We start from the raw sequence: 14,776 nt of genomic DNA, 5'->3' as shown, positions 1-14,776 counted from the left end.
TTATTTGATGCAGATCATACATAAAAAATTAGCAATGAATAATAAGCATCGCTTTAGTGGTAAGGAAGCTGAGTAGCTTTTTTTACCCCAGTAATCGTAGAGGCTAGACTTGACATTTTTATGTCACTTTTACTAAGAAGAGGGAAACATTAGTTACTCCACGTAACTAGGAGCAAAATACTTCTTTTCAAGATTAATAGCCTCAAAAAAGTGAAGACCAGAAAAACATTTGTTTTCAGACACTGGAGAGCAGGCACTGTTACGGCTGTGATTTTACAACCGCTCCTACATGCTGGGGGCAGTCTCCAGATGCATCTCAAGGTGGGTCGTCAGTGCTTTCAGACTCAGCACAATCTACATTTATTTACGTAGTTAAAATTACTGTTGCTATGGGTAAATTCACAGAAGTAAAGCCCAGAGAATCCGGTTGGCTGGCAGGGAGCGGCGGAACCAATCCCGGGCTCAGCAAGTTCTCGCGATACCGTGAGATCTGCATTCCTGACGACACCGCCGCGGAGATGTTAGTGAGACTGGCGGGTGGGCGGTGCGAGCGGCGGTTATCTCCGAGCTCGGCTTCTCTGAGGAAAACGGGCGTTCACCTGCGGTTGGTCCGACTGTTACCAACATGAGCGGCGTGGATGGGGTCGAGAGGACCCCTCCCCTCCAAACCCACAGCATCATTATTTCTGACCACCTCCCGAGCGACCCGGACGCACAGCAGTGCCTGAAGCTCCGCGACCAAAGCGAGGCGACACAGGTGATGGCGGAGCCGGGTGAGGGAGGCTCGGAGACCATCGCGCTCCCGCCTCCACAGCCTTCAGAGGAGGGGGGCGTCCCTCAGGATCCCGCGGGCCGTGGCAGTACTCCCCAGATCCGAGTTATTGGGGGTCGCGGTCATGTGGCGATCAAAGCCGGGCAGGAAGAGGGCCAGCCTCCCGCTGAGGGCCTGGCAGCCGCTTCTGTGGTGGTGGTGGCAGTGGACCGCAGCTTGAAAAAGGGCGTTCAGGGTGGAGAGAAGGCCCTAGAAATCTGTGGCGCCGAGAGATCCGCGTCTGAGCTGCCGGCGGGGGCGGGGGCCGAGAACGACACCGAGGAGGTGAAGACAGGAAAGTGCGCCACTGTCTCAGCAGCCGTGGCTGAGGGGGAGAGCGCTGAGGTGGTGGTGAAGGAAGGCCTGGCGGAGAAGGAGGTAGTGGAGGAGCAGATGGAGGTAGAGGAGCAGCTGCCGGAAGGTGAAGAAATAGAAGTGGCGGAGGAAGATAGAGTGGAGGAGGCGGCGAGGGAGGAGGACGGGCCCTGGCCTCTGCATGAGGCTCTCCGCATGGACCCTCTGGAGGCCATCCAGCTGGAACTGGACACTGTGAATGCTCAGGCCGACAGGGCCTTCCAACAGCTGGAGCACAAGTTTGGGCGGATGCGTCGACACTACCTGGAGCGGAGGAACTACATCATTCAGAATATCCCGGGCTTCTGGATGACGGCTTTTCGAAACCATCCCCAGTTGTCCTCCATGATTAGGGGCCAAGATGCAGAGATGTTAAGGTACATAACCAATTTAGAGGTGAAGGAACTCAGACACCCTAGAACCGGCTGCAAGTTCAAGTTCTTCTTTAGAAGAAACCCCTACTTCAGAAACAAGCTGATTGTCAAGGAATATGAGGTAAGATCCTCCGGCCGAGTGGTGTCTCTTTCTACTCCAATTATATGGCGCAGGGGGCATGAACCCCAGTCCTTCATTCGCAGAAACCAAGACCTCATCTGCAGCTTCTTCACCTGGTTTTCAGACCACAGCCTTCCAGAGTCCGACAAAATTGCTGAGATTATTAAAGAGGATCTGTGGCCAAATCCACTGCAATACTACCTGTTGCGTGAAGGAGTCCGTAGAGCCAGACGTCGCCCACTAAGGGAGCCAGTAGAGATCCCGAGGCCCTTTGGGTTCCAGTCTGGTTAACATTTGCCCTTGGGAATACTCCTGCACAAGGTCTCCTACCACCTTCTGCTGGACTTGTGCTTGGGCATCAGCAATGGGTATGTCTTCTACTGTGTTTTGTTTTTGCTGACTTTTCTGCACCCTCTTTCCTTTGGATATTCAGTTCTCTCAACCAACCTTGAGACGGTGGTGGGTATGCGTCTCCACTTCCATATGACCTTCATGCTGTTCTGGAATATCACATGCTACGAGGTCATCCTTCACGCTACTTGTAAGCCAACAAATGATACTGTAGATTGTACTGCCTTTATCTGCACTGCTTGGACGCTGTTTATTCCCAGGGCCTCTGAACTGGTTGCTATCACCTGGATTTCTACCTTTGGGAGCCTATTCCACCTACTCAGCTCTGCATCGTGAAGTAAGGGCACATGCCCTGTGGACAGTTACTGGACGTTAATGAACTCAAGAGAAAAGCAGTGAGCCGCTTGTTTTGTGTGATTTATGCTACTTTATTGCTCTTCCTTCACCTCTAGTCACTTTCTATTGCTACCTGCCCTGCATTGGCCCCTGCCAAGGTCCCTCTCTCCCTCTTTTCCTCTGCCTTTTTTTTTTTTTTTTTGAGACGGAGTCTTGCTCTGTCGCCCAGGTTGAAGTACAGTGGTGCGATCTCGGCTCACTGCAACCTCCACTTCCCGGGTTCAAGCGAGTCTCCTGCCTCAGCCTCCCGAGTAGCTGGGACTACGAGTGCGCACTGCCATGCTGGGCTAATTTTTGTATTTTTAGTAGAGATGGGGGTTTCACCATGCTGGCCACGCTGGTCTCGAACCCCTGACCTCGTGATCTGCCCGCCTCAGCCTCCCACTCCTCTCTCTTAAGTATTAGCTCAGAAATATTTGTAAAAGCAAGCTTTTAATTTCATTTTGGTTCTGTCATTTTCAGAGACAAACAAGTTGTCCTGTAAAATAGAGTGCTAAAGCTCTTATGCCCCCACCCCTTTCTTTCTTCCCAACTTCCTACTTCCTAGCCCTTTTATCAGCTCCTAGAATATTTAAAGGGAGACACGTCTACATGGGATGAAAGGTGAGATCTAGTTTATAATGGGTGGAGGAACTAAAGAGATTGTGATGGGTGCCCTAAGCAGGGGAAACTGAACAAAAGGCTAGAGGCATGGGCCAGGTAAAAATTGGGCCTAGAATGAAGACTGTGCTGACGTTAAGAGCCTTCGAGGTAGGAGTACTTACTCCTAAATGGTGATGAATGGAGAAATTCTTTTCAGGATTGCTAAAGGAGAATTGAAGGGGTTAAAGTGTTAAATATGTTGCCTAGACAAGGGTTCTTTAAAGAAACACAACGCAAGTTTGAATGCTTGCTTGCTTGTTTTGTGACCTGATTTATGTGGAAGATTGTTATTTCATTAGGATTTAGTAAAATCTTATTTTTTTTCTGTTTCTAAACTTATTGTGAAAATTGAGCTGTGCAGACATTCTTTTGATTTCAATTGGGAACATTTGGAAGAACAATAGTCTTTACTTTCCTGTACAATATAGAGACATATGAATATTCATAACAGTTTTCAACTTGTTCTTGTTTCTGTTAAACTATATTCCTAGAAACATAGTTTGAACAACTTGGTCTTTGTTAGGCGTGTCAAATTGCCTTCATGGAAAAATAATCTACAAAAGTGTGGTTTAATTTGATTGTCTTACATGATAATTTTCCCTGGTAACAACTTAGTAAGTGATGTGTCTTTTTTCCTAAATTGCTTAAATACTGTGAAATTGCTCTGACAAATTGGAAGTGTACCATTGGCATATTTGTCTTCCTTTTTATGCATGATGGTAAAATAAAAGCATGTTGTTCTGCTAGATTTCTTATTTTTCACCTTACCCATAAATGTTATGCTTGAATGAAATTGTTCATGTTAATTAAAAAGTATGGAATCATTAAAGTCCTATAATCCATTAAAGACCTTAATGGATTAAAATCATTAAAATCCTTAAATTCATGTTAATTAAAAATTATGGAATCATTAAAGTCCTTAAAGGGACGCAATAGACCTTATCCCAAAGAGAAGAAAACAGGGCATGGTACGTTTGGTATCTTCCAAGGTAGTTTGCTTTAAAATGTTAGCAGTTGCAACTGCTTAGTCACTTTTTTCCATATAGCTTATGCAGCACCACCTCCCCTTCAGTTGCTCAAATCCTCCATTTCTATCTCCATAAATTATATTCTCAGGTTATTCAGGCTCTTCTTTTTATTAACTTGTATGAAGGGAGTACCTATCATATGTGATGTATTCCTCATTTTCATACTTTCTCATCTGTGAAAACTTCCGTTTTTTTTCCTTCAGACTTCCTCACCACTCTCTTCTATCAGATCCTTCAAGGCCTGCCCTTGGTAATTCCTCTGCCTTTTAGTCTTTATATTCCCTGTAGAGGAGATAAATGTTTCTTTATGCACTTAGTGTACTTTGCAGGGACCTCTGTTCCAGAAAATAACACATAATTATTCATTACAGTGAATTCCACAAATAGAGAAAAACAGTAAGAAGATAAAGTCCATTTCCTTCATTGGGGAACTGGGGAAGGACTGATAAAGAATCGACAGAGTGATACAGTAAAATAAAATACAGAGATTATATTTTTATGTTTTTCACATGTTTACTCTTTTCCTCTCTTAGCAGTTTGGAAACTTTGTGAAAGTGGAGATGCAGTGTATTTTACATGGTTCGTTGCATCTAGCATAATGTTTTTTCTTTTTGAGATAGAGTCTCACTCTTGCCCAGGTTGGAGTGCAGTGGCAGGATCTGGGCTCACTGCAACTTCCGCCTCCCTAGTTAAAGCAGTTCTCCAGCTTCAGCCTCCTGAGTAGCTGGGACGACAGGCGCGTGCCACCATGCCTTGCTAATTTTTTGTATTTTTGGTAGAGATAGGGTTTCACCATGTTAGCCAGGATGGTCTCCATCTCCTGACCTCGTGATCCGCCCGCCTCAGGCTCCCAAAGTGCTGGGATTACAGGCGTGAGCCACCACGCCTGGCCCATCTAGTATAATGTTTTGCACACAGTTGTCAGCAGATAAATATTGAATGACAAAATAACTCAGATGGGGAAAAAGAACAAAATAACCTAGTGCTCAGAAAGACTTAGTGAGCAAATGGAAAAATGTCAAAAAGATATGCAAAGGCATTCCTAAATAACAATATTTCCCCTTTTAGTCATTAGAAAAGGTCCAAACACTTTTGACATTTAATCTTTCACTTGCATTTTAACAGAGCACTACTTAATTTCGGGTCGCCTTTTATACACTTGGTACATTTTAAGTTGATTATACTGGAGATAGAAGGGGATTAGACTCTAGATGTGTGTTGTCCAATACCGTACCTTTAGCCACCAGTGGCTATTGAGCACTTGAAATGTGATTAGTCTGAATTGAGATCTATAAATAGAAAATTCACACTGGAGTTTGAAGACAGTATGGAAAGAAAAATGTTAAAATATCTCAATTTTTTTCAGATTGATGGCATGTTGAAATATTTTTGACATTGTGTTAAAATATATTGAAAAATTATCCTCATTTTGCCATTGTTTAATGTGGCTACTAGTAAATCTAAAATTATATAGGACAGCATGACTCTTGACTTCCTGAGGAATAACTGAAAGCATATAAAATATCTAAAAATTAAACATGTTAATACTTTCTTCTCCTGAAACTTCTTGTGACTAAGATAAGGGTTATCTTGCTAAAATGCAAGGCCAGTGGGTAAAAAGAAGGTGAGTAAAATTTCTTTAATGAACTGTTCTTGAGTACTTCAGATGCATTGAATATTTTGCAAAATGTACTGTGCAACACTTTTTTGATATAGGTAGGGTAGATTTGGATGCCAAATCGACACAGTTATATTGGTTTAATTTTTAGTAACATTTAAGACTCATATATTCATATTTTCTAAAGTAAAATGCTCTTTTTTTTATTTTTTATTTTTTGAGACGGAGTTTTGCTCTTGTTGCCCAGGCTGGAGTGCAATGGCATGATCTCGGCAGAAGGCGACCTTCCAGCTCACTGCAACCTCCACCTCCTGGGTTCAAGGGATTATCCTGCCTCAGCCTCCCCAGGAACTGGGATTATAGGCATGCGCCACCATGCCCGGCTAATTTTGTGTTTTTAGTAGAGATGGGGTTTCTCCATGTTGGTCAGGCTGGTCTCAAACTCCCGACCTCAGGTGATGCGCCTGCCTTGGCCTCCCAAAGTGCTGGGATTACAGGTGTGAGCCACCGTACCCAACCAAATGCTCTATTTTTAGTTTACAAATGTACATGATGTTCAGAAAATATTTTCAGTTGTATTTTACCAGTTGGCTAGCAACAGAAAAGGAAAATATCTGAGTCTAGCTCTGCCTTAAGTCAGTTCAATTAATGCGTACTACTTGAAGAAGCATACTTTTTGAAAATTAGTGGTCTGTAATTGTAATCTTGCAGTAGTTGTTTATTGAATACTAGCATAAGTAAGGATTGAATGGGATAATAAAGGTTGTCTTTGCCCTTGAGGAACTCAGACTCATTGAGGGGGGTACCATTCCTTGAATGTTTCCTCTTTTTCTCTAGCAAATATACACATTCAAAACATCAACAAGCAAACTCAGAGAGGACCAGCCTGGCTGAGAGGAGTTGACCATCCCCCTCAGGACTGACTTCCTTTCCTTCAACATTATTATATAATTAAAATCCTAGACTATATAGAAGTGACAGGTATGCTCTCTCTGCATTTATTATTATGGGAGGTGTTTTACTTGGAAGCAGTACTTCCTCCATGTTAAGTGCTTTAAGCTCTGAAGGGCCATCTTAATCCATTCCCTCTGACCTCAGAGGTTGTCAAGACCTACAGAGGAGTTTCTATCAAGCCACATTAGGAAAAACGTGGATGTCTACTTTTTGGCTTCACTTTTTTTAGGATTTGTATTTAAGGTAATTTCTTTGAGAACAGGTAAAAGGAAACGGTTTAATTAAAAAGGAAAGGGTTATTCAGCTAAGCTACTAATTTTTGTGAATACCTACATGTCTTATATATGACCTGATGGGCAGAGAAGGCATACTAGCTGTAAATTAGGATTAAATCCCGGTTTTATAATTACCACGTATGGCGTTTGCCAAAATAAACTACTCTGAGTCTTGGTTTCCTTATCCATAATGTAGGGTTAATAAAACTTGCAGTATAAGCTAATGTTTTAGGATGCATTTGGAGACTGCATTATAAGGTTACAGAGAGGATAACAACAGAAACATCTGAGAGCTGACTTTGTGCCTGACACTGTGCTAAGAGATTTCAAGTATTAATATAATAAAGAGGTTAGACAAACAGCAAGCATCATGTCTAGCATATAATATGCAATCAATTAAAATTTCCATTTATCTTCCTCTCAGTTTTAATTTCTCATTTAATTTACTTTCAGACAAATAGTCATGTAGCTTCATGGTTATCAAACCTGGCTGATCATTTTATATATAGCTTTGAACTTTCAAAAAATACTGATGCCCAGACTGTACTCCAAACCAATTAAATTACAGCCTCAGGTGCAGCTGAGTTTGAGAATCATGGATTACCTTTTCTTGAACTCCTTAAGTTAGGGAATACATACTGCCTTCCTAGTTTTGTCAAATTGACTCAAATTTGCCAACTTATAAGCATCCAGCTATTGCAAAGAGCCTGGTATATCGTGGAGTTTCAGGATATCTATTTCATAGTTTTCCCCCTGTGGTCTTGCAGAATGGAATTAACCTGAATTCAGCAAAAGAGCTCTTTAAAACTCCTAACAGCAGGTGTCATCTTTGATATTCCCTTGTCAGAAAAGGAAATGATTTCTTAGTGATATGCTTGACTTCTGTTGATCACTATTTGCTCTTTTAAAGTGTCCAAAGATGTTTTAATAGATAATTGGTATTTGTTGTTTTCTTTATTAAAGTATAATCTACATGTAGCACAAGAATGGCCATAGCAGTTTTATTCATAACAGCCCCAAACTAGCAACAGCCCAAATGTTCACCAACAAGCAAGTGAATGGACAAATTATGGTGTGTTCATACAATGGAACACCACTCGACAATAAAGAGGAACAACCTATTGATCATCAACATGGATGAATCCCAGAGACATGTTAAGTGAAAGATGTCAAAGGAGTATATTATATGATTCCATGCATATGAAGTTTACTAGCATAGAAAACTTTTCTATGGTGATAGAAATCCCAGGAATGGTAGCCTCAAGGTTGAGGGGAGTAACGGTAAATTTTGAGCACATTTGCAGGGGTAATAGTGCTCTATATCTTGAGTTGGGTGATAACACAGATGTATCCACTTTTCAAAACTTGACCAATTATACATTTTAAGATTTATGTATTTTAGTGTAAGTAAATTATACCTCAATAAATAGATTTTAAAATATCGTTGAGAGTTTAAAAAATGGAACTTCATTTGCCCATCTCCAGTCTTTTGGCTTCTCTGTGGTAAAAATTGCTGACTCTACTTGCAAGATCTTATTTGTAAGTTCTTACTGTTGCATGATTTTATTTATAATTCTAATAATGAAATTACTTTTTAAAAACTTATTTCTCTTTCAATTCCAGGCCAAAATTGATCTTTCTCAAGATTCTCTTAGTTTACAAACTGAGGTCTGTCATCCTCTGGTCATTGAAGTGAAGTCTGCTAAGGACATGTGCTGTAAACAGGATTGACATTCCCTGGGGCCCTCTCAAGAATCTCTCTGAGCTTCCCTTTCCATTTATGACCATTTAGATGCTTACAAGATGCTTTTCTCTGACTTCTTCAGCTCCAACTGCTCCTTTCCATTACCCTAAAGCTGTGGATCACAAAGTGTTCTCCAGACCAGCAGTATATGCACCACTTGGATCTTATTAGAAATGCAGGTTTTCGAACCCCACCCATGACCTACTGAAACAGAACTCTGAAGGTGAGGCCTAGAAACCAGGTTTTAACCAATGTGCCAAGTGATTCTAATGCTTGCTATCAATCATTTGGGAACCATTGCCCTAAACTCAGTTGCTGCTTCTGCTTCATCTCCTGTTGATTCAATTTCCTGAATTGTTTCCATTATAAAAACAAAGCAAAACAAGACATTTACCTATATTATTAATCACAAATAAGTTCCCTACCCTGTGGGGTCACAATTTGGGCTTTGGATATCTAATTCTGCATCAAGTACATATCTCTGTCTTCATGATCTCAACAAATTATTAGATATATCAGTAACTTCCATATATGCTCTCATTTTGTAGTTTCAGTGTCACTATTTCCATTTAATGGATAGGGAAATAGGGGCTCAGGAAAGAGAAGTGTATTATCCAAGACAAAAGTAACATGGGCTGCATTCAATTAGGGCTTCTCATTTCCAGCTAAGACACCTTGCACCATAATAAAGCAGCCTGTAACTAAATTCGCCATAAAAATATATCTAAAATCTTAATTAAGTTTGAATAGCTTGGTCTTAGTTGAAAGTTATTTCTAATTCATTCACAAGTAGCTTTTAAAAGGGATATGTTTATGTTAAACAATAGAAGGTCTCCAAATCCTATCAGATAACTGTATCCTGTCTTTAAAAATGTAATTTTTGATATCTACTGCCTGAATTAAATTGCTTTGTTGTACTTTCCCTCAGAGAAATAGAATGGACCAAAGCAGTTCAAATATTTTAATATTTCTCTGGAGTTTGGCTGCTGCGATGTAAATAACTATTGATATCACTAATAAATAAACAATGTATATTTATGAGGTTTAGTCAATAGAGCGATTACTTATAAGAGGCATGTAGTACTTAATTATCATCCTCTTCACCAAACTCCAACTTAACTTCGGACAATACAATTAAGAGTTGTGTTCAGATGACTTTAAAAACAGGTGCATGGTACAACATGTTCTTGTTGTTAACCATTTTATTTAATGGCCAAACTTCTCTTGGGTCAGTTTTGATAACTCCTCTCCAATTTCATCAACAATGAGGGAAATGTAATTTCAAGGCAAGCATTGAGCACTAAGTATATTAGGCAAGAGTGGGCTTGTTTATTTAAGGCCTTACAGCTCCCAGAAATAGAATGTTTACAAGGTGTAATCACCTTATATTTCAGGACCCTCTTTTTCCAGAATTGTTTTCTTTTCCCAGAAAATTTTTACTCTCTATTTATTTGTATTTAGCTGTTCTTTACTAAAGTATAGCTCTATCATAGCAGAAGATTGTGCCTTCTTCATCTCTATATCTTACATTTCTTAGCATGGTAGATGTTCAATTGGAATGTGATTTCAGAGAGTGCCTGTGTTCCAGTCTTGATCCAATATTGATGACTTAATGTGTTAATCTATTATAAGCAAAGATTTTCAGGTCAAACTTGGTTTGAAATACAGACTGTATGTTCCTCACAGAAAATATGACTTTGAACAACCAAGTCTGCTTAAAGTCAGCTATTAAAAGTATATATTTGATGCAGCTAGTTTTTTCTTAAGATATTTTATAAAGTCTTTAAAGTGATATGTGGAAGAATGTAGTAAAGCACTTTAGTTAGAGCAAAAAGGATTGTTTTCCCTATTAGCCCAAAATACCATATGCCTAGAATCATTAGGAATTAACTGCAACATAGTGGACAAACATTATTACTATGTGCCAGTGTTTCATGACTTCCTCAGATTATTCAAATGGTATCCTACTTGGTCCAATTCAACTCTTCTTTTCTTCCACAAACCTTTCACTTATTTTACATGGATGACTTTTGTTTCTGAACTGAACTTTTATACAATTACAGTTCCATAATAGAATTTGACATTGATTTTATACTGCCTACAATATTATTTAATTCTTAGTATAAAAATAATAAAAATGAGCAAGTCAGCTTCTATTTATTGAAAGCATACTGTGAAAAACACTTCATAGATATCTCATTTCACCTTCAAAATTCTGTAAGTTGTTTTATTATATTCATTTTGTATAGGAGTAAATTGTGGCTTAGAGAGGTGAAGTGACTTGCCCAAATTAAACAGCTAGTAAGTAACAGAACTGGGACTTGAAGTCAGATCTGTTTGATTTCAAAGGGTGCATCTTTAACCAGCATACAAAGGTGTGGGGTCATTCAGGTCAGGGCCTTTGTCTCTGGTTTCTCTTAAGACTGGTGAAAGCAGGAGCATATGAGTTTTTTTTTTTTTTCTTTTTTTCCAAAGTATTATCACAGGCAGTGATCACAACTAGATAATTAGCCTGAGTAAATGTTAATTTTGTAACAGTGATAGCCTAAATAGAGATTGTGATTCCACTGTAATAATACACAGAGTACCAAATGTATGTTGAGAAACTATGCCACAGTCATTTTATTGAAATATGATCTATTTTTGCCAAGCTGATCTATATTAGCTTAAACTTGAACTTTGAAGGCAGACAAAACAGAATCATATTATCATCCTAAAGACTACTTCCTCCCTCTAGTGACCAGGAATGGGAATATCATAGCTACAGGCATTTAGAAAACTTGATTCTCAATGTATATGCATACCTCCCTCTAGGGGGTATTTGGGAAATTTCCAGGAGTAATTTTGGTTATTACGATGAATAGGGCTGCGGCTGGTATTCATTAAGGGCGTTAGGGATGCTAGACATCGTGAATGTGAGGGATAGTACCCTATATAAAATAATTTTCCAGCTCAAAACATTCATGTAGATGAAAAATTCATTATTTTTTAAGTCTAGAATATAGCAGTTCAGTCATGTTTCACTTAACAATGAGGATACATTCTGAGAAATGTGTCGTTAGGCAATTTCATCATTGTGTGAACATCATACAGTATACTTACACAAACCTAAATGCTATAGCCTACTACACATGTAGGCTCTATGGTATAGCCTATTGCTCCTAGGCTACAAGCCTGTGCAGCATGTTACTGTACTGAATTCTATAAGCAATAGGAACACAATGGCAAGTATTTGTGTAACTAAACATATCTAAACATAGAAAAACTACTGTAAAAAGATAGCATAAAAGATTTTAAAATGGTATACCTGTATAGGACACTTACCATGAATGGAGCCTGCAGGACTAGAAGTTGATCTGGGTGAGTCAGTGAGTGAATGGTAAGCGCATGTGAAGGTCCAGGACATTACTGTACACTACTTGATACGGTTTGGCTGTATATCCCCACTCAAATCTCATCTCAAACTGTAATCCTCATGTGTCAGAGGGGCCTGGTGGGAGGTGATTGAATCATGGGGGCAGACTTCCCCCTTACAGTTCTTTTGATAGTGAGTTCTCATGAGATCTGGGGGTTTAAAAGTGTGTGGCTTGCTCGCTCGCTCTCCTTCTGTCTCTCATGCTTTGTTATGGTAAGATGTGCCTTACTTCCCCTTCACCTTCTGTCTTGATTGTAACTTTCCTGAGGGCTCCCCAGGCATGCGGAACTGTCAGTCAATTAAACCTGTTTTCTTTATAAATTACCCAGTCTCAGGTAGTTCTTTATAGCAGTGTGAAAATGGACTAATATGCTACTGTACATTTTATAAGCATTGTACACTTTGGGACACTAAATTTATAAAAAAATTTTTTCTCCAATAATAAATTAACCTTAGCTTACTGCAAATTTTTACTTTATAATGTTTTAACTTTTTAAAACTTTTTGACTCTTTTATAATACCATTTAGCTTAGAACACAAATATTGTACAGCTGTACAAAAATATTTATATCTTTATAAGCTTTTTCTAATTTTTCTTTTAACTTTTTAAACTTTTTTGTTTAAAATGAAGACAAAAACACACACATTAGCCTAGGCACACCCAGGCTCAGGATTATCAATATCACTGTCTTCTACCTCAACATCTTGTCCCAACAGAAGGTCTTCAGAGGCAATAACACAGAGTTTTCATCTTCTGTGATAAAAATGCCTTATTCTGGAATACCGCCTGAAGGATCTGCCTGAGGCTATTTTATAGTTAAGTTTTCTTTTTAATAAGCAGAAAAAATATACTTTACAATAACATATAGTAAATACATAAGCCAGTAACATAGTTGTTTATGTTTTATCAAGTATTATGTACTGTACCTAATTGTATGTGCTATACTTTTATATGATTAGCAGTGTAGTAGGTTTGTTTATAACGGCATTACCACCAATGCATGAGTAATGAGTTATACTATGACGTTATGAGGGCTACAACATTACTCAGGCTATGATGACACTAAGCAACAGGAAATTTTCAGCTCCATCATAATTTCACTGTTGGATATGTGATCCGTCATTTGCTGAAATATCATTATGTGGCACATGAATATTTCACATATGAAAACAAAAAATTTGCACTTTTTAGATATGTGTTGTATTTTTACAAGTGATTTATTTCATCTGCTCTCAAAGTATTGAATGTAAGATAAGCCATTAGTAAACACTAAGAAAGAGAAAGAAAAAGAAAGAAAAGAACTTTCAGTTAAACTGTGACACAAAGCTTTCTAATTCTTAGGATTTTTATTGCATACATATTGAAAGACCTTTTGATTTTAAAAATGTAGTTTTAAAAATATATATATCACTCATAGGTATATATACAAAGTAAATTATCAGTGAAATAAACTAGTTTCACTATAAACTAGTTTCACTATTCTAGTTATTTTCCCATTTATAATAGTAATTAATTTCTATTCAAAATTCTTGAATAATTTTGATGATGACAATATATCTTAGTAGAATGTTCTAGTACTAATAACAGTATGCTTCTGGGATTTTTTCCCCCTAAGCCTCCAGTACTCATTCTGCAAGTTTTGGTGCTGGCACTTTCTTGATCTTACCAGAAGATATCAACATAATATTTTCAGGGAACAAATAAGACTGATTTTCCTTCCTCGAATGGCTCTTAAAGAGTTTACTGATTGAAACGTCAAGAGGTTGCAGTTGTCCAATCATGTCGGCAAGACTAATAGCCAAGTTCACACCTCCTGGATGACTAGTATGCCATGACTGCTGTTCTGCTGGTAGCAGTTGTAAGACACCATTGATTATATCATGGATAGTCATTTCAGAGATGTTAAAATGTGGAAGAAGAAATGGGGTTAAAAAGGGAGAAAGCTGGGAACCCTGCATGGGGCTACTGCGTACCAGGACTCATTCCTGACTTCCACTGGCTCCAGAGGAATGGGTGAGTTGAACTGGCAAGGAGCAACCTACTCTCACGCAGCCTCTGGAACCCTGGCAGAAGGGAACCCCTTGACCACCATGGACACTCAAGCTGGCAGAGAGAGCTATTTAGAGAAGGGTTAGGGGCAGCAAGTCGGCTGATGCACAACCCAGAGGGTTTGATGTGGGAGCATCTGTAGCAGAGTACAACCAGGGATGGCTATCCCCTTTAGGCTCGACTTGCTCCCATAGGAGATGTTAACCCTAGAGGAACTGTCAGATCTGAACTCTGCAGAGTGGTCTTGCCTGTCAGACAGGGCAGGTCTGACCTGAGCACCCCTTGATTTGCTGGCCTCTCCTGGGGCCCCAGCCTGGCTACTCCTGCTTGCACGGTGGTCTCGGGTTCCCTGGGGGCCCATACCATACCTTCTGTGCTGGCGGACCATGCTTAACCAGCAGAGAGCTCCAGTGGGGTGGCCACTACAGCCATGTGCCAGCCTGCATGCTGTCTCCTCATACTGCAGCTTCCCCTGGGCTGACAGCAACTCTCCACATTGCTTTGCTAGCACGTCTGTATGGGCAGATTTTGCTTTCATTGCCCCCCAAGCATGTGGGAGTGCTGTTTACTCCCCTCCCCCTGATGACTGCCATTGTAGACAGAGCCTTGGTGGGCACAGAGTCATAACAAAAAATCTCCTGAA

General features: G+C 39.7%; 1 protein-coding gene across 2 annotated transcripts; it reads left to right on the top strand.

The window, feature by feature from the left end:
- The first annotated feature begins 349 nt into the window (after positions 1–349).
- On the top strand, positions 350–2,986 carry TSPYL1 (TSPY-like 1). Of its 2 annotated transcripts, XM_012002321.1 has the most exons (2): positions 350–1,132; positions 1,211–2,986. In XM_012002321.1, exons 1-2 carry the CDS (start codon positions 626–628, stop codon positions 1,949–1,951), a joined length of 1,248 nt encoding a protein of 415 aa, XP_011857711.1. In that variant the 5' UTR covers positions 350–625; the 3' UTR covers positions 1,952–2,986. The 2 variants fall into 2 exon arrangements, with proteins under 2 accessions (XP_011857711.1, XP_011857710.1); XM_012002320.1 differs by having other exon boundaries at positions 350–2,986.
- The last annotated feature ends 11,790 nt before the right edge of the window (positions 2,987–14,776 follow it).

Source organism: Mandrillus leucophaeus, unplaced genomic scaffold, assembly GCF_000951045.1.
Source record: "Mandrillus leucophaeus isolate KB7577 unplaced genomic scaffold, Mleu.le_1.0 Scaffold683, whole genome shotgun sequence".
Taxonomy (NCBI): Eukaryota; Metazoa; Chordata; class Mammalia; order Primates; family Cercopithecidae; genus Mandrillus; species Mandrillus leucophaeus.
Note: the sequence above shows the minus strand (reverse complement) of the source record. Positions and strands in the feature narration are given on the sequence as shown.

Coding starts and splice junctions, on each gene's coding strand:
- TSPYL1 (XM_012002320.1), top strand. CDS start 626: ATGAGCGGCGTGGATGGGGTCGAGAGGACCCCTCCCCTCCAAACCCAC.